This window comes from Psammomys obesus, unplaced genomic scaffold, assembly GCF_907164565.1.
Source record: "Psammomys obesus unplaced genomic scaffold, mPsaObe1.curated_primary_1811, whole genome shotgun sequence".
Taxonomy (NCBI): domain Eukaryota; kingdom Metazoa; phylum Chordata; class Mammalia; order Rodentia; family Muridae; genus Psammomys; species Psammomys obesus.
This window is the reverse complement of record NW_026588368.1, coordinates 1,178,428-1,196,521: the sequence shown is the minus strand read 5'-3', so window position 1 is coordinate 1,196,521 and position 18,094 is coordinate 1,178,428. Positions and strand designations below refer to the sequence as shown.

The window sequence follows — 18,094 nt, the reverse complement described above, 5'->3', positions numbered from 1 at the left end:
TGGTGCCAGGCAGTCTGCACCGCTAACAGTACTGCTCTCCCTCCACAGTGCTCCTCCCTCTATGAAGAGCGGTACGTGCTGCCCTCGCAGACACTCAACTCCCAAGGCAGCTCCCCGCCACAGGAAACCCACCCTCTGCTGGGAGAGTGGAACGTGAGTCTCCTGGCCCCGAGGGCCTCCACACTCGCACTCTGTGATCCGAATCCTCAGCTGGTAGTCAGTCCACCTTTCCAGGAGGCATTCAGGCAGCGGAGAGCACGGGCGTGTGATCTCATGCCACCCACTGGTTACAGACAGGAAGTGGCACACAGAGTGGATGAAGGGTTCCCTCCAGCCACCCCTGCCCCTCTGAGCAACCCACACGGGCACGGGGGTGGGCTTCCTGGGACACACAGCACCAATTCCTTCCACGTCCACAGATTCCTGAACACTGTCGGCCCAGCATGGAGGAGGGGATCAGCCTGTTCTCCTCTCTGCTCAACAACAAGCACTTCCTTATCATCTTCGTTCACGCTCTGGAGCAGCAGAAGGACTTCGCCGTGCGTGACAGGTCAGGCCGCAGTAGGCGCAGGGACAGTAGGGGTCCCCAGCTGGAGCCACATCCCCAGAGCAGCTGTCACCCACCGAAAATCAAGCCGCAGGCGCCGGGACACCCACACCCCACCCCCACCCCCAGGCATTCCTCACTGCTCCACAGAGGCTCCCAACGTAGGCAGAGTGTCCTGGCCGTGGAGAGCCATCCCGGTCTGTGGAGGAGGCAGCTCGGCCTCACTGACTCCGGCTACCTGTAGGTGCAGCCTGGCATCGCTGCTGACCATCGCCCTGCACGGCAAGCTGGAGTACTATACGAGCATCATGAAGGAGCTGCTGGTGGACCTCATCGACGCCTCGGCTGCCAAGAACCCCAAGCTCATGTTGCGGCGCACCGAGTCTGTGGTGGAGAAGATGCTGACCAACTGGATGTCCATCTGCATGTATGGCTGCCTGAGGGTGAGGCACCTCTCCGCCCAGGAGCCCCACCTGGCGGACGTAACCCCAGGAAGGCCTGTGCTGTAGGGAGGGGGTAGCATCTTGTCGCTGGGATTCCTCTGGGCAGGTGGAAAACTTGAAGCTTGGAGAGGGGGCTCACAGCATTCCCAGGGCAGACTGGAGGCTGGCAGCAGCTTGTCCTATAGCCTTAGGCCTGGGGATGGGGTCTTTGGAGGAACATCAGGTCCCTGCAGTCCTTGGGGGATGGGAGCACAGAAGCCAAACTTCAAGTGCTGAACAGAGCCCAGTCTGGCCGACGATTGGATGGAAAAAGCCAAGAGGGTTTCCTGGGGCAGGTGACTCACGGTGAGCCCTGAGAGCTCAGTGGGAAGAAGGAACCAAGGGGACGCAGGGCCAACAGTGCAGTCCAGGTATAGGGCACTTTGTGGGCAAAGAGCAGGAGGAAGGAACATCACAGAGCTCTCAGCAGCCCGGACCTCTGTCTGGAGTCACGCCAGTCAGGACATCACAAAACCCCATGATGGCAGAGGCCCAAAGATGCCCTAGGCATTCTTCAAGAAAGGCAGAGGCCTGGATAGGACCCAGAACCAAAACTTTAACTGTTCTGGGCTCCTGACTGGTCTTGGTACAGCCTGGCGGCTGTGTGGTTCTGGACAAGTTCTTAACCTTCTCTGTACCTCCATTTTGTCAAATGGAGCAGCAGCCCAGCCTAGGACCCCCATGGGTCAGAGAGTAGAAAAGAAATGGGGAGCCTAGGGGGGAAGCCACATTCTGAGCCATCAGGGACCACTGTAGACTCTAGACCCAGGTTTCTTAGCCACTGTGGGTGACCTTAGCCTGGCCTTGCCCTGCCAGACAATGGGGTGCTGATGAGTCCAGGCCAGACCAGGACAGCAGGAAGCAGAGCTGGCAGCTGCCTTGAAGCTGCTGCCAAAGCAGCCTGATGTTATTACGAACTTAATTTTTCCTCCAAACCTATTCACCATGGGTAGTTCTGTAGGCCCATCCACAGAACAGCTGGACACCAGCCTAGAGTGATGAGGAAGGTTGGCTTCAGGCTTCGGTGGTGGTAGTGGCCACAGCAGGAGGTGGGATGCTAAGCCTGGTTGGGCCGACACTTCTAGAGGCATCCATCTTGCGTTTCCCTGAGGCTTCTCAGTCCTGCCTCCACTCAGCCGTACCTGGGCAGGCTCCAACTTCGTAGAAAGGCTTCATCTCAGGCATAGGAGCCCGCAGTTTAAGTCCAGTTTCACTTGTCCCTTCTGAGTATCACAGGGCAGGGAGCTTGCCCTCTCTGAGCCTCAGTGAGGATGGCTGGTCCCTGGGTACGTGGCTGGGGTGCAGTGGGGACACCGTGGAGGGGGTTCAGGCCTCAGCATCTGCAGGAGGGGAGTATGGGGGACAGCAGCAGGCCAGAGCTTGGAGGCTGGAACACAGAGGGCAATGTGTTGAGATGAGGTCCTGACCCCCACCCGCCCCCTGCTCACAGGAGACAGTAGGCGAGCCGTTCTTCCTGCTGTTATGCGCCATCAAGCAGCAGATCAACAAAGGTTCCATCGACGCCATCACAGGCAAAGCCCGCTACACGCTCAATGAGGAGTGGCTGCTCAGGGAGAACATTGAGGCCAAGCCCCGGGTGAGGCAGGGCCAGGGCACTGGTCCATCAGTGGGCGGGCGTTCTTAGCTGGGCCGTCCTGGCCTCCAGTCTTGACCAGACTTCCCCGGCTGGGTCACCGGGCCTTACGATGATGGTGGCCTTTGGCTGACGCCCACCTCTCTCCCGCAGAACCTGAACGTGTCCTTCCAGGGCTGTGGTATGGATTCACTGAGTGTGCGGGCCATGGACACCGATACGCTGACGCAGGTGAAAGAGAAGATCCTGGAAGCCTTCTGCAAGAACGTGCCCTACTCACAGTGGCCTCGGGCAGAGGATGTGGACCTCGGTGGGCAAGGGCCAGCCGCCGTGCCTGGCAGCTGACCGCTGCAGCCTCTTCCCCTGTCTTAGTCAAGACCCTGGGGCTTCCCGGGAGGAAAAATTTTTTCTGCAGCTGTGGGCATCAGCAAAAAGCAATCAAGAAAAGCATCTCCAAGGGGACCTGGGGGTTGGGTTTTGAAGGATGTGTAGGAGTCACAGTCAGGCCACTTACCAGAAACTGTTTCTAAAGTTCACACTGCGCCAGGCCCTGCCCTGTACTCTGGACAGTTAGGGTGAACAGCTGGGCTCTCGGAGGGGTGTGGCCTGCTTCTGATGCTAGGAGAATGGAAGGCTAATGGCTGCCCTTGGGGCCAGCACTTTCCTAGCCCTGATGCCCTTTTTTCTCCCCCAGAATGGTTTGCCTCAAGCACCCAGAGCTACGTCCTGCGAGACCTGGATGACACGTCCGTGGTGGAGGACGGCCGTAAGAAACTGAACACGCTGGCCCACTATAAGGTGCCTAACCTGACCCAGCCATCCCACCACCTCTCCTCTTTAACCTCTGACCTCTAACCTCCTCATCTCTCCACTGGTAGATCCCTGAGGGCGCCTCCCTAGCCATGAGCCTCACAGACAAGAAGGACACCACCCTGGGCCGAGGTAGGGCGTGCAGCTGGGGGTGGGGCCGATCCAGGCAGGGTGTGAGGGGGCTACCTCCCTGGGCCCTTTCTGAGTTGTGCTGGAGGGAACTGAGATTTGGGGGGACCAGTACCTCTACACTGCTGTGACAAAGCTGATTTTGCCTCCAGCAGCTGGAGCAAGGCCCTAGGAGGGCACCTGTACCTCCAAGGGGTCCCTGCCATGGCCAGGCCTGAGCTGGCTGCTGTGGGCTTCCTTGGGCTCCAGACCACGCCCTTACATGCCCCAGGCCCAGGTCCTTGGGGGCCCCCCCAGGGTCCATCATGAAGTGCAAAGACAACCATCTCCTCAGCTCTCCCTCTCCCATCCTGAAGTGCAAAGAGAACTATCTCCCCCCCTCCCCCCAGCTCACACTCTTCTCCCCCTACCCCCCACCCCGATTTGGGTTACCCTCCCCACCCTCTCATTTGTTTATGTGTTTCCCTTTTGCAGTGAAAGACTTGGACACAGAAAAGTATTTCCATTTGGTGAGTGCCCAGCCTCTGGGCCCTGGGGAGCAGGCTTTGCTGGGCGTGGCTTTGGCTTTCTGCCTTCTTGAGCCTCCAGGAAAGTGCTCCTAGGCCCTGGGAAAAGCCAGAGTGGGTGAGGGAACAGGGGTCGGCTGAGGGCCTGGGAGCACAGGGCAGACTGCCATGGGGCATCCGAGGAGGGTGCCTGGGCTGGGTACCAACCCTTTCTACCTCGCAGGTGCTGCCTACAGATGAGCTGGCAGAGCCCAAGAAGTCTCACCGGCAGAGCCACCGCAAGAAAGTGTTGCCAGAGATCTACCTGACCCGCCTGCTGTCCACCAAGGTGGGCCCAGCCTCCTTCATCACCCCTGTGAAGGGGGGGAGGGGTGGGGAGGGGTTGTCCCTGTGCTCCAAGAATAAGTATGTATACTCTTTCTGCCACCCAGAGGCCACATTCTGACCTCCACTCTGCCCCCAGGGCCTTGCTGAGCGCCCCTGCCCCTCCGAGAAAGTATCATTGACAGAGCTCGGTCAGGAATCTTGAGGCTCAAAGTCGCTGGGAGGCTGGGCTGATGCCCCACTTCTTCCCTGCAGGGCACGCTGCAGAAGTTCCTGGACGACCTGTTCAAGGCCATCCTGAGCATCCGAGAGGACAAGCCCCCGCTGGCCGTCAAGTATTTCTTTGACTTCCTAGAGGAGCAGGCGGAGAAGAGGGGCATCTCCGACCCTGACACCCTGCACATCTGGAAGACCAACAGGTATTGCCCGTGGGATGGGGCACAAAGGGTGTGATGGATCAGGACAGCCGGGGCAGAGTCAGGTCCTCCTCTGCCGTTTTCCACACTGTGTGGTCTCTGGTGAGAGGCTTAGCTAGCTCTCCTGGCCGCAGGTTCTCCTCTATAGAACCAAAAAGCATCATACGAATTGTGCCCCCCCCCCATGTCCCACCTTTCAGAGGGAAACAAAGGCCTCTGGAGCAGCAGCCATCCAGGCCCAAAGGGGAATTGGCGGTGCACACTGTGTCTCTGACTCACACCCAGTTCAGAGCTTCCTTTGAGCCCCATCTTTGCTTTTTTAGGGTCACGTACCACCCTACCAAGAAAGTCCCCAAACTCTCAGCCTGACCCTCAGAAAAATGCCTGTGCAAATTCAATTGCAGCTTTCTCCCTGCTGGAGGAGGAGGGGTGGAGGGACAGGCACCCCAGGCTCTGCAGGGCTGAGCAGGGGGTTGTCCCCAACCCTCTCTGGCCTCCTGAGGACAGCCAGCCCTGCCTGCTGCGTGCGAGGCTGAGTGGGGGGAGGAGCATGGACACAGGCAGCAGGGTGGGGGCTTCTAATGAGAACCAGGAGTCTAGCGTGCAAGGGGGAGGGAGGCTCTCTGGGGTGAGGGTTGGCCTGGAGCTGGCAGGGGAAGGACGACATGCCCGGAGGCCAAAGGGGCTGTGAGAATTGGCATGTCTGCCTGCCTCCCCAGCCCTCCCCGCCTCGACTAAACTCCTGCACCCCCACTGTCCCTGTCTCACAGCCTCCCCCTCCGCTTCTGGGTGAACATCTTAAAAAACCCCCAGTTTGTCTTCGACATAGAGAAGACAGACCACATCGATGCCTGCCTGTCCGTCATCGCACAGGCCTTCATCGATGCCTGCTCCATCTCCGACCTGCAGCTGGGCAAGGTTAGTGCCTCTGGCTACTCCTGAAGAGGGGTGGAGGGGGCCTCGCTTGAACTCTGCAGGAGTCATTCAAGGTGGGCAAAACGCTGGTGGCGGGCCAGAGGAAACCACACAGGCACCTGCCAAGGGCAGAGGAAATGGTAGCTCAGCAGGTAAAGCCACAGAGGACTTGTAAGTCTGAGTCTGTGAGCACCCACAGGATTGCTAACTAGGCTGGCACTCTGGGGTGAGGGCAGGGCCCTGCCTCTAGCCCACAAGGGAAAGGAAATGTCACCACTTCACACATGGCATCCCGTGACAACAAAGAGCTGCCAACATACTCAGCACATGGTGCTTTTAGGGGTGTTAGAAGTGCAGGGTGGGAACCATTCCCGAAGCCAGGAACCAGCTTCCAACCATCTCAGCCACCAAATCTTATCACCCTAATAAGGGTGTAAACAAGACAGGCTGCGGGCTGCGTGCAGCAGAGGGCTGCTGGCACACAGCCTGGGAGCTCTTCCCATTAAATGAAAGTCCCCCTTGCGGGTCACCAACACAGCAAGGCCTCCATACAAGAGGGAGGACCAGATGGGTCCCTGGCCCAAAGTCTGACTGAGTTGGGCTTGTCTAACCATGGCTAAGGACCCACTAAGGCTCTCTAGGTGACAGTGGGGACAAGTCCATCTTTCAGCCAACCAACTTGCTGGGGTCTCCCTGCCCAGGACTCACCCACCAACAAGCTTCTGTACGCGAAGGAGATCCCCGAGTACCGGAAGATCGTACAGCGTTATTACAAACAGATCCAGGATATGACACCACTCAGTGAGCAAGAAATGAATGCACACCTGGCAGAGGAGTCTCGGGTAGGTGGCCTCTGGGCCCTAGGCAAGGACACAGTAACATGTCCTTGGCCTGGGAGGGGCAGCCAAAGCCAGCACCCATCAGGATGGGGCAAGAGGCTTCGGTTTCCCTCCTTTGCCCTCACCTTCATTAAAATGTTTTTCCCGAAGTCCAGGGGTGGGGTGGGGTGTACCCCAGAAGGTGTGGGAGGTTGGAATCATCTATCAGCAGGGCTGTGGGGAGCGAGTGGGCTGGCTCCTCATCTATAGAGGTAAACTTCGCTTTCGCTGGTTGGTGGTGAAGCTCACCTTGGATCCCAGCCCTCAGGAGGTGGATCTCTGGGAGGCCAGCCTGGTCTACAGACTGAGTTTCAGGACAGCCAAAGCTACCCAGAGCAGCCCTGTCTCCAACACTCACACACCTCCCCTTTCCTCTTGTCCCACCTTTATAGAAATACCAGAACGAGTTCAACACAAATGTGGCCATGGCCGAGATCTATAAATACGCCAAGAGATATCGCCCGCAGGTGAGTCCCCCTATCCTGAGATTTCCCCGCTTCAGCCCATAAAAACAAATTTCCCATTTTAGATTCTGCTGGGGTATCGGCCCTTTGATGAGGTCACTGGGTGCCCTCCTGGGATCTAAGGCACAGCACAACTGACCCACTGTGCCTCCCCTCAGATCATGGCTGCCCTGGAGGCCAACCCCACTGCCCGCAGGACCCAGCTACAGCACAAGTTTGAACAGGTGGTGGCTCTGATGGAAAACAATATCTATGAGTGTTACAGCGAGGCCTGAGGCAGAAGAGTGACCGAGAGCCACTGCCAGGGGGACGGAGCACAGGCCACTTGGGCCTCCGCTTGGTTTCTTCCCCATACCTTCTCCTCGGGCTGGGAGCTGACAAAGAGGAGCCTGTTGGGGTAGGAAGGACGACACCGGCCTCTTAGTGCCTGGCTGCAGAGCTCTCAGCCTCGTCCCCTGGGCCACCTTTGTCCCCTCTACCTGCCCCAGACCTGCCCCTGGGATGGAGGCCTTGAATATCGCTGCCAGTCCCTGATGAGACTTTTCCCTGCCAACCAGGACAGCCTGGACCAGGCCTGCCTGCCCACTGTCTTTCAGGCTGTTCAGCACACATCGGGAGGGGGTGGCCATTACCCCAGAACACTACCTCATCCACCTGGCAGAGGGAGCTTGCCATTGCTTTCTGCTTCAGCCTCCAAGCAGTTTCCTGTGTCCCTCATCCAGAGGGGGCCCTGGCCACCAACAGTTCCAAGCAGAGTCAGATGTCTGTTGTTCCACTGGCCAGCGGCAGCATGGGCAGTGCCCATTGCCCACAGGATGGTGGAGAGAAGGGGACAGGCTGGGGGTTCCTGGTCCCCAGGAAAGGTGAGGATGCAGAGCTGTAGCTGGACTACCCAATCTTCCTGGAAGTGTTTCTAAAGAGCACCACTTTTTGTCGTTTTTTTTTTTTGTTTGTTTGTTTGTTTTTTTTTTTAAGAAAAAAATCTTTTATATATTAAAACAAACAACTTATGCACCAACTGTGAATGGATGCCACCTGCGCAGATCCCCAGGGGCTCCCGGTGCGACACTGGAAATGACTGTTTCAGGGGACAGAAAATACTCTTCTGTCCCCAGCACAGGCCAGCCTCCAATAGCTGCTGGGACTGGCTCAGAGCCCAAGGGGGCTGGGCTGGAGGGGAAGGCTGGGACTCTCTGGAACATTCTTTATAATAAAAGCCTGCCGGGAAAACCTACTATGGGCTTCAGCCTTTGTCCTGAGACGGCCGAGGGGGCAGATAGGGCTGTCTCTTCATCCTGCTTATGGCAGAGGGGAAGTGCAGAGCCTGACTGCCTTAGCCATGGCCTTGGGGCAGACCTCGCTTCTGTGTGCACCCTGTGGACATGTATTCCCGTGGACAGCCCTGACGCCTAGGAAGGTGTTGCCACCTCACATCGGTGCTGTGCTGTGCCTGGAACCCAGAGCCCTGTTCTGGCTTAAGCTTACACTCTCACCTGAGCCACACCCAGCCCCCACATCCTTGTCTTTATTCAAACCTAAGAGAAGCAGACATTTTGTCCCCCTCATTTTGGAGATGTAGAAAGGTTTCAAGAGGTTACACCGCCAGGAAGGCCAAAATGAGGACGGGACAGTTGGATCCCTTTCTCCTTACCCAAGTTCCCCCAGGCAAGTTCCACCTCCAACTTGGAGGGCAGTCCAAAATGACCATACTCGTGCCCCAAATCTCTCCTCTGGTCTTAGAACTTACACCCCACGTTTGAGGCAAGGAATCAGTTTCCCCAAGAGTACAGCTGCAGCCTGTACTCTCTCCACAGCGGTTTCAGCGCCTGAGCACAGCACATCTGACCTGGAGTGGTGCCCACTGACCCACCTGGGCCCCCAGTTCCTCAGGGCTCAGCCAGTGAGGTTCTTCCCAGAAGCAGGGTGTGGCCAAGCCAGCCTAAGTGATGGCTCATCAAAAAGGAAAGTCCCCTCTGTGCTCACCAAGAGTGAGCCAGGACCAAAAATTCCCAACGACAAAATCCAAGACCCAGCCTAGAATTTACCAGCTCAAAAAAAAAAAAAAAAAAAGTGAACAACCTCTCACACCAAAAATAGCTTTTTCCTGTGCTGGCTGCTGGTGGAGAAGCCATCTTTATCTTTCAGCTCTCTGATGCTGAGGATTCTTATTAAGGAGCAGATTTTCCAATTTCAATTATTGGCAGATTTGATGGGTTTGGTGTTGTTTTTTTTTTTTTTCCTCCTTGAAGAGGTGTGACTCCAGAATGGATTCACAAATTCCTGAACAAAAAATACAACTACAAAAATCCCAGGAGAACAAAAGCCCCTCGTGCTTGCCGGGATGTCACACAAGGTGCTGGCCACACACAAGGCCAGAACACTGTTGCCTGAGTGGGGCCAGGAGTGAAGATGGATCAATGCACACTCCATTCTGAAACCTGACTTTTCCCTTTCGCAACAATATGTCAGGAACATCTTTCAAGTCATTAAATATTCCACAGTCTGGCTGCACATCTCATTAACATACAGCTCCTTGCTGACATTCAGAAGGGGGTCTGTGCACAGATCTAGTTTCCAGGGTCACAAGCGTTGCCAGGTGGGCAACCTCCAAGAGCTTGCTGCAGTCCTTGCCTGGGACCCCAAAGACACACCTGGCAGCCATGGTACAGTACCCAGCTAAGATTGCAAAGTCGGGGGAAACACCACAGAGGAGGGCGGTGTCCCAAGTCTCTAAGATGGCGTGAGGCTGATGGGTCCTAGCTCCTGGAGGCAAGAAGCTACAGGCTGTCCTCACCGTGCAGGGGGAGAGGCAAAAGCCCAGCTTCTGCTTGGGAAGTGCCAGCCTGCCATCTGCCGGGTACCCCTCGGGGCCTGCTGATAGGCACATTACAGATACCCTGGGGAGCCAGTGGAACTAGACACAGCTTCCTGTGGGTCTCCAGAGAGAAGCGGCGGGCAGCAGAGAGGCCCGAGCCTTATACTGGGTACTTGGACTCCCTGGTACTGTCTGCCGCCTTCCCAGGTGTCCCCACAGTTGAGAATGCCCTTCAGACGCACCTGTCCCTTTGTGCCACCCTGTTGGCCTTCAAGGCATCCTCGCCTCAAACTCACCACGTCACCACCTCACCCAGAACCATGACATAATTTCGACCCCTTTTCTCCATCTGGCTGCCACCAGGCCTTACCCACCATATTGAAGGCCATTTCTTCCCTCATCTGCCAGGGGCGCCCTGGCAGGCTACCTGTGTCGGCCATGCTCATATGGGCCCCCATCTCCTCCTGTTCTTTAATCTTTCCTTATCAACTATGACAGTCAACCCACGGAGCCCATCCTTTGTGACGCCCTTCATGGTGCAGACTGCCCCATCCTGTGACCCTACCTGTGAGTCCTGTCACATCATTCCCACATTCAGACGCTAAGAGCAGCAGCAGCAGCAGCAGCAGCAGCAAGCAATTTGCTCAGGCATTTGTCATGAGGACATTGTCCCTTTCTGGCAGGGAGAGCTAGGAGGTGCTGCATTCCCATGGCGGCAACGGCCGGAAGCTTAGCAGGACTGAACTGGGTGCCTCGGCTCTCGGTGGGTGGCATGGGCTTCCCTACGGCAGGAGGGATGTCTGAAAATACAAGAACTTTCACAAGTTAAAACTTACCAGCGTGCGTGCACGTGTGGAGTCCAGAGGTGGACACGCTGGCTTTCTTAATCACTTCCCTCCCCTCAGCCCCACCCTTCTGTGTATGTATGCGTGTTCGCATGCCTGTAGGCACATATATGTATGAGTAAGCACATGGGGCGTACATGGGCAGGTCCATGGTTGACGTCAAGAATCATCCATAAGCCAGATGCGGTGGTACACACCTGTAATCCCAGCACTCTGGGAGGCAGAGGCAGGCAGATCTGAGTCCAAGGTCAGCCTGGTCTACAAAGTGAGTCCAGGACAGCCAAGGCTACACGGAGAAACCCTTTCTTGAAAAAACAAAAAGAATCATCAATATCTTCCTCCTTATTCACTGAGGCAGTCTTGGTCAAACCCAGAACTCACCGATAGGACTAGTCTTGCTAGCCAGCCTACCCTGAAGGTCCCATTTAAATTAGGATTTTTGTGAAGATGGAACTCCCTGACCAACTTGGGGAAGAAAGGACGTGTTTCAGCAAGGGCTTTAGCCACCGAGTTACCTCTCCAGCCCACCACTGTTTTTTTGGAGACATTTGACTTCTCTCCCTCGATCTGGAGCTTGTCATTTCAGCCTGTTTGGGTATTGAGGTCCTGGTATTCTCCTGTCTCCACCACCTGGCACTGGGGTTATAGGTGTGACACCCAGCTTTCTAGGTAGGTAGTCAGGATTCACTTATGTGGCCAACACTTTACCCAGATCTTCTGAAGCTGGAGCCTTAGATTTGTCCCGTCATTTTCACCTGCCCTCTGGTCAAGCAAAGCAGAACTCAGACTCAGGGAGAGGGAGCCGACTCCACCTCTCCAGGGCAAGTGTCCCCATGACCTGTCCTCACCCTTTGGGCCATGGCCACATAGGGTGCGTCAAACAGACCCCTGGCCCCAGGGCCTGGGATGGTTGGTCTTGATGGCCAAGTTGACTAGATTTGGAATCACCTAGGGAAGCACCTCTGGCCGCGTCTTCAAGGGCATTTCCTTCCAGAGAGGTGTTAAGCGGAAAGACCCACCCAGAATTTTGGTGGGAAATCCTGTGGGCTCGAGTCCCACACTGAGTAAAAAGGAGAAAGCGAGTGAAGAGTCAGCACTTGCTTGCCTCTCTCTGTTCCCTGGCTATAATGTAAGCTAATCACCTCACTCTCTCCTGCTGTGCCTTTTCTGCCATGGTGGACTATGTCCCTTGAAGCCATGAGCTAAGATAAACCCTCCTTTGCTTAATTCTCTTCTCTCAAGTACTTTGTCATAGCAACATGGAAAGTAACACATTCAAGGCCCTTCTCTTGCCAAATATGCTTCCATCCATACTTGGGGCCCTGTTCAGTGGCCTTCCCCTATCTAGACGGCTAGCAAGACGGCTCACTGGGCAAAGTTGCTTGCTGCCAAACTCGATAACCCAAATTCGGTCACCAGGACCCACGAAGTGGAAGGAGAGGACTCCCTCAAATTGTCTGACCTCCACACACACACCACGACACACCTACATCTATACATACTACATCAACTACAGTTGCAGCCAGCTGTGCACTCCCCCGGAGACACCAGTGCTGGTTGCCCAAGCTGTAGTCCATCTGACTCTCTGGGCTGAGGCTTGTCCACGGTCGCACTCAGGAGGAAGCTTGCAATGGTCACTGGTCCCTCAAGTCCTCCATCCCTCCTCCTGCAGCCGGGAGGCTCTTTCCAAAGACGCCGGCAGCTCTACATCCAGCTCTACCCTCTTTGGTTCCCAAGTGCTCAGAATCCACCTCTGCCCCCTGCCCCACAGTCCAGTGTGCTAATGTGTGAACAAAAAGAAGTCTTTATTGATAAATTATGATTAAACATGTGACAGTTTTTTAGGGAATAAAAGCTCAGAGTTGCCGTCTCCTCAACCATAGCCCTAGCTACTAGCCTCGGCCATTTTGCTAGGAGCCTTGGATGAGGTCTTGGGGGGTAGCGCGGGCCTTTTGGGGTTCTCGGGATTCTTTGTCTTTCTGACCCTATGTATGGGTTGTGCTTTGGGTCCCAAGTCCTGGAAAGGAATGGGTATGTTGGTCTTGTGTATCATCCTAGGCCCCTCAACAACTGTCTCAATGTGGGCCGTGGCTGCCATCTTCGTTTTGGTTAGCGAAGCAACACTATTCTTTGCCTGTAAGAAAGCAAGCCCAGTGGTGGGGAGATGGCTCGGCCAGCAGAGACCTCACTTCCCAGAACCTACATACAGAGCCCAGCAGGATTTGAGACCCCGGAGGGAAATAGGCATCTACTTACCTTGCTGGCTGAAGGCTTTGTTTTCTCACACATCTCTTTGGTTTTCCTATGGGCTTCTGCCTCTGGAAGATAAGAGGGAGTAGTGAGATGAGGGGGCAAATGGTCTACGGCCTCTAGAGCTTCCAGCCTGCCTAGGTCCGGGGTTGTCACCTGGACACCCGAAGGCCATGTGACCTGGGCCAGATGTTTTACCCCTGAGTCTCGGGCCCCAATTTGAAAATTGGACAAGATGCTCTCCCTACTCAACGTGGGAACGTTGAAATAGAACTGCCTCCCCTATGCAGGTTGAAGAAAGGCCAGTCCCATCAGCTTTGTTGCCTTCCTGCCCATAGTGGTACTTAGGTTTTGTTTTTGCAGGAGGGTAGGGTTGGTTGAGATAGGGTCCCATGCAACCCAGGCTGATTTCAAACTGGATATAAAGCTAAAAATGTAGCCTTGAACTTCTGACCCTCCTGCCTCTTATCCCCAAGTGCTAGGATTATGGGTATGTACCAGCTTCCTCGATTATCTTAAAACTGTCACTCTCTGCTCCCTGCCCTTTGCCATTCAAAACTCCCTTGGACTTCTCTTAACCCCACTGCAGCTCTTAATTTCTTGTCTGTTTTTTTGTTTGTTTGTCCAGAAAGGGTTTCTCTGTGTAGCCTTGGCTGTCCTGGACTTGCTTTGTAGACCGCTCTTGGCCTTGAACTCACAGAGATCTGCCTGCCTCTGCCTCCTGAGTGCTGGGACCACAGGTGTGAGCCACCACTCCTAGCTTCTTTTTGCACAGAAGCCTCTGGGCTGCCTCCACCAGGAAGCCTCCCCTGACCCTGCCATGAGGCCCTCCTTTTCTTTATCCAGGTCTAGCACTCAAGGCCCACTTCTTAAAAAGGGAAGCCCTCCTCATCCTATCTTCCCCCAGTGGCTGCTGGCAACCACCTGTCCCTGACATCCATTCACACCTTGCTCCCACCATGTTTGACCTTCTGACCTATGTTAGCAATGGGAGGGGCCCCTGTGGCTTTGTTGGTTTTAGGGTACCCATTCTGTTCTCTCCCAGTTTTGCCTTACTGGCTTTCTTAGGTGCCTTCTCCAAGGTGGGTGCTATGCAGGGACAAGCCTTCCTCTTCTGTCCTGGGTTTGGAACCGCTTTCTCCATCTTGGCCTTGTTGACATGGTCTTTCTTCAGCTCCCTAGCTTTCTTGGGACCGGTCTCCTTGGCATCTGTGGCTCCCCTGTGAGCTTTCGGGGCACAGGCTCCCTTTATCTTGTCCTTGGGAACCAGCTAAAGAGAGAGTGTGAGGTGGGGGTGAGAATGGGAGTTCTGGGTATCCCCATACCCCACATAGCACACCAAAGGGCCAGCCATGTCTCCAACAGGGTTAAGAAGAGAGTTGTGAGAAGGGACACATCCACCTCTGGGGTCCTCATCACATTTCAGCTGGTGTTAGCCTGTCATGTCCCTGGACTGCCTCACTGCTCACTAAGGGTCTGTGTCTGTCCTCATCCACTTAGCTTTAAGCTTCACTCTGCCTCACCTTCTCTTCCTGTCCCCCCTGGAGGGGACATGGCTGAAATCCCAGCTTCCCGCAGATCTGAAAAATCGAGTCTCTATCGAACCACCTGCCTCCCACACTCCAACCAGTCTCCAGCAGAGCTCCCCGGTGTTGGGACTTCCCAGGAGCCACAGGCATCACCTGTGGCTAGCAGAGACTTCCCCGTCATCCCCCCTAGAAGCTGTGGGTCCATGGCTACGTGATGGACATAGGCAAGAAGCCACACCGAGAGCCTGATACTGTCCAGGCTCCCACACCACACAATATGGGGCAGCAGAGGGTTGTGGAGGTGGGGGCTAGGGCGAGAAGCAGCATGTGCTAAGGGTCTGATGTCTAACCATTGCACCAAAGGCCCCCCCCCCTTGTTTGTAGCTCACTTTGAAGCTGCCAGTAGCACCCTTGGCCTTGGAGTTGACAGGCCTGGTAAGGAGGCCTCGACGCATGCCAGTTTCCAGGGCCTGTTTCAACAGGTACTTGAAGCGGGCGGCATCCACTGTCGGGTACTTATGTTGGATGTAGACTTTGATGGCTACAACTGACGTGCCCTGGCGTTTCTCTTTGGCCTTCAGAGCCTCCAGCACCATGCGGAGCATGGGTGGGTTCCGTTGGCCTACTCGGACTCTGCTGAGACTTGGACCTATGGGATAAATGGTAGGGCATCACCCAGCCTGCCCTCTACCCCAATCAAGGCCTGGCTTTGTCAGAGCACACGTGAAGAGCCAGCTCTCTGTGAGTGTCTCTGGTTGCCAGTCTGCAAGCCTTGCACGGATCACTGTCTCCTCGGGCCTCCTCATGTTCCCATCCTTTTGAAGAATATTCCCTCGAAGAGGCCATCCTGGATGGGTGAGCTGTCCATGGGTATCTACAGCTGTATATGGACTCAGCAGATCAGGGAGCTCAGTGAGGCCCATGTTGGCTTCTTTCACACACAAGAAGGCACCAAGGACCCTACGGACCAAAACACTGGGAAGGCAACATCCCTGCCAAATGCTGTAGGGCCCTGTTCAGACTCGGAAGGACTCAAAACAACCACCCTGGAAATTCAGGCATGGCGGGGACACACCTGTTACCCGAGGACTCCAGATACGGAGGTGGAAAGATTGCTATTTCCAGAGCGGCCCGAGGCTACAGAACAAGGTGGTACCTCAAAAATGGGATATACACAAGCCCAAAATCCAACTGGACAAAGAAACAAAGCAACCAAATATCCCACTGAAATGGGAGGCCTGGCACGTGCCTGAGATAACCCCGTGGGTAAGCAAAAGCAGCCACAGCTGAGGACCACAAAGCCTGATGGGCACAAAGGAGGGACTCAGCTGCTTCCATCCTGCTTCGCTCCCAGTCTCGGAAGTTTTCCTCAAGATATTAGCATCAGCTGTGGCTCCTAGACTTTGTAGATCTAAAATCTTGTGACCACAGATGGAATGAAAGTAGAAGTAAAATTGTCTAGAGAGCAAAGGAGGAATGAGAAGGGGAAAGGGGGGAGGATTTAGGGGACTATGCTCACACTCAAAGTATATTATGTACTCGCTTGAAAATGGCCTTGTGGGCTGGAGAGATGACTCAGAAGTTAAGAACACTGACTGCTCTTCCAGAAGACCCAGGTTCAGCTCCCAGCACCCACACGTCAGCTCACAACTGTCTGTAACCCCAAAAGCTGACACCTACACACTGACAGACATACAGGCTAAACACCAATGTGCATAAAATAAAAATAAATTATTTAAGGAAAAAGAAAGAAAGAAAAGGGCCTCGTATATGGAATACTAAAACTAATAATAAAGGGAACCAGCAAAATGGCTCAGCAGGTAAAAGAGCCTTTGCTGCCAGGCCTGACCATCTGAGCAGGTCCCTAGAACCCACAGTGGAGAGAGAAAACCAATTTCACAAAGTTGTCCTCTGACCTCTACACGCACGTATACATACACACACACACACACACACACACCCCCCTTGGGGAGGGGATTGAGACAGAGTATTATGTAGGCTCTCCTTGGCCTGGAACTCACTACATAAACCAGGTTGGCTTTGAACTCAGAGATCCACTTTTCTCTGCCTTTCAAGTGTGAGCCATTGTGCCCAGCTCACACCAATACTTTTTTTTTTTTAATGTTTGAAAGAAGCCTATTTCGGAGAAAGGAAAGTAAAAACAGTCACGTTCCTAGAACATGCCACTCCCCGCCCCCCCCCAAGTGAAAATGTAAGCAAAGACTGGTACATGAGGACGGTGGAGTATGGCCACTAGTGGTAGAGTACGTGTTGAGTGTGCATGAGTCCCTGGGCTCCCTCCCTAGCCCACTTCAGTGTGCATGAGTCTTTATTCCCAAGAGCCCAAACAAAGAAGCCAGCCAAATGCCTGTTTGTGGTCATGTAAATGCAACGGAACACTACTTGGCCATAAAGGACCGACTGCAATGTAAGATACTACAACAGGGCGAGCTTCTAAATAGAAGAGGAAAAGCCAGATGCAAAGCCGTGTGTGGGATGATTCCCCCCCAGACACAGGTGGAGTGAGGCGGGGAGTGATTGCTAATAGCTACAGTTCAGCTCTTCTTAGGCAATGATGGAACTCTCCAACAGACACCCTTGATGACATACTGAAGGTCACGGCATGCTGAACACGGAGGAGCCGTGCAGTCCAGGGATATTTTGAAATGGGCTGTTGGCTTGGAAAAGCTGCAAAGGAAAGGAGGATTTGGGGGAGAGAAGTGGGAGGAGCTGCCAGCCACAGGTGAATGCTTTCAACTCAAGAAATGATGCTATCGAAATCCTTTGCAAAATCCAGACTCAAAAGAAAAAAAAAAAGTTTTTAAGTAGAAAGAAAAGCAATGGGGCTGGAGAGATGACTCAGTGGTTAAGAGCACTGGCTGCTCTTCCAGAGGACCTGGGTTCAATTCCCAGTACCCACTTGGCAGCTCACAACTGTCCGTAATTCCAGTTCCAGCGGATCCAACCCCTCCACACAGATATACATACAGGCTAAACACCAGTGCATGCAAAAGAAAAAGCCGTGTGAAGCTACAGGTCACCAGCCTAAGGAATCCTGCATCAGGGCCACAGACAGCCCCTATCTGGACTCTTTACTGTGAGTTCCAAACCAGGAAATGGAGTTATCCAGCTTCATCCCCCTCCAGGACCAGGCCTCCTTCTGTGTGGTGGGAAGTCTCCTCTCTACCTTCGTGCACCTTCCCAGCTGCTGTCACCGGGCTATCAGGGACCTAGGCCTTGGCCTAAACTCAGAATTCCACTCCCCTTCTTACCTGGCTTGTCGGCCCCAGGGAGCTCAGATGACCCAGGAGGTGGTGTGTCCCTAGAGGGAGAAGAGGAGGAGGAGGAGGAGACGCTAATGACACTTCCTGGAGCCATGGCGCTGAGACAGCAGCAAATCTGGTGCTCGCTCAGGTGTCGGCCTCCAAAGCTCTCGCCTTAAATACCTCCCACTGCCAGCGAGCCAATGACCAACAGGGCCCACCACCTGAACGCCAGAAGCCGCCAATTGGGCCTGGAGATCTGAACAGAGCACCTGCCTCGAGCCCTGAGGCTGAGACCAGGATCTGAGGCCAAACAAAAATAAAGAG

The 18,094-nt window shown here is 54.7% G+C and overlaps 2 protein-coding genes across 2 annotated transcripts in view; one reads left to right on the top strand and one right to left on the bottom strand.

Moving 5' to 3' along the window:
• Plxnd1 (plexin D1) overlaps positions 1-8,299 on the top strand; it is a 39,497-nt gene extending 31,198 nt beyond the window's left edge. The window contains exons 23-36 of the mRNA XM_055604207.1: positions 49-153; positions 420-550; positions 792-990; positions 2,480-2,626; positions 2,777-2,933; positions 3,318-3,421; positions 3,502-3,565; positions 4,037-4,071; positions 4,292-4,396; positions 4,648-4,811; positions 5,579-5,726; positions 6,425-6,565; positions 6,994-7,068; positions 7,224-8,299. Of these exons, the coding sequence (XP_055460182.1) occupies positions 49-153; positions 420-550; positions 792-990; positions 2,480-2,626; positions 2,777-2,933; positions 3,318-3,421; positions 3,502-3,565; positions 4,037-4,071; positions 4,292-4,396; positions 4,648-4,811; positions 5,579-5,726; positions 6,425-6,565; positions 6,994-7,068; positions 7,224-7,340 (1,692 nt within the window). The 3' untranslated portion in view covers positions 7,341-8,299. The remainder of the gene's footprint in view (positions 1-48; positions 154-419; positions 551-791; positions 991-2,479; positions 2,627-2,776; positions 2,934-3,317; positions 3,422-3,501; positions 3,566-4,036; positions 4,072-4,291; positions 4,397-4,647; positions 4,812-5,578; positions 5,727-6,424; positions 6,566-6,993; positions 7,069-7,223) is intronic.
• A 4,311-nt stretch (positions 8,300-12,610) lies between these two features.
• Positions 12,611-17,882, bottom strand: LOC129674265 (histone H1.8). The gene is given in 6 exon segments (XM_055604154.1): positions 12,611-12,859; positions 12,982-13,131; positions 13,923-13,990; positions 13,993-14,245; positions 14,894-15,153; positions 17,777-17,882. Coding segments are annotated over 6 exon segments (1,086 nt in total).
• Positions 17,883-18,094: the final 212 nt, after the last annotated feature.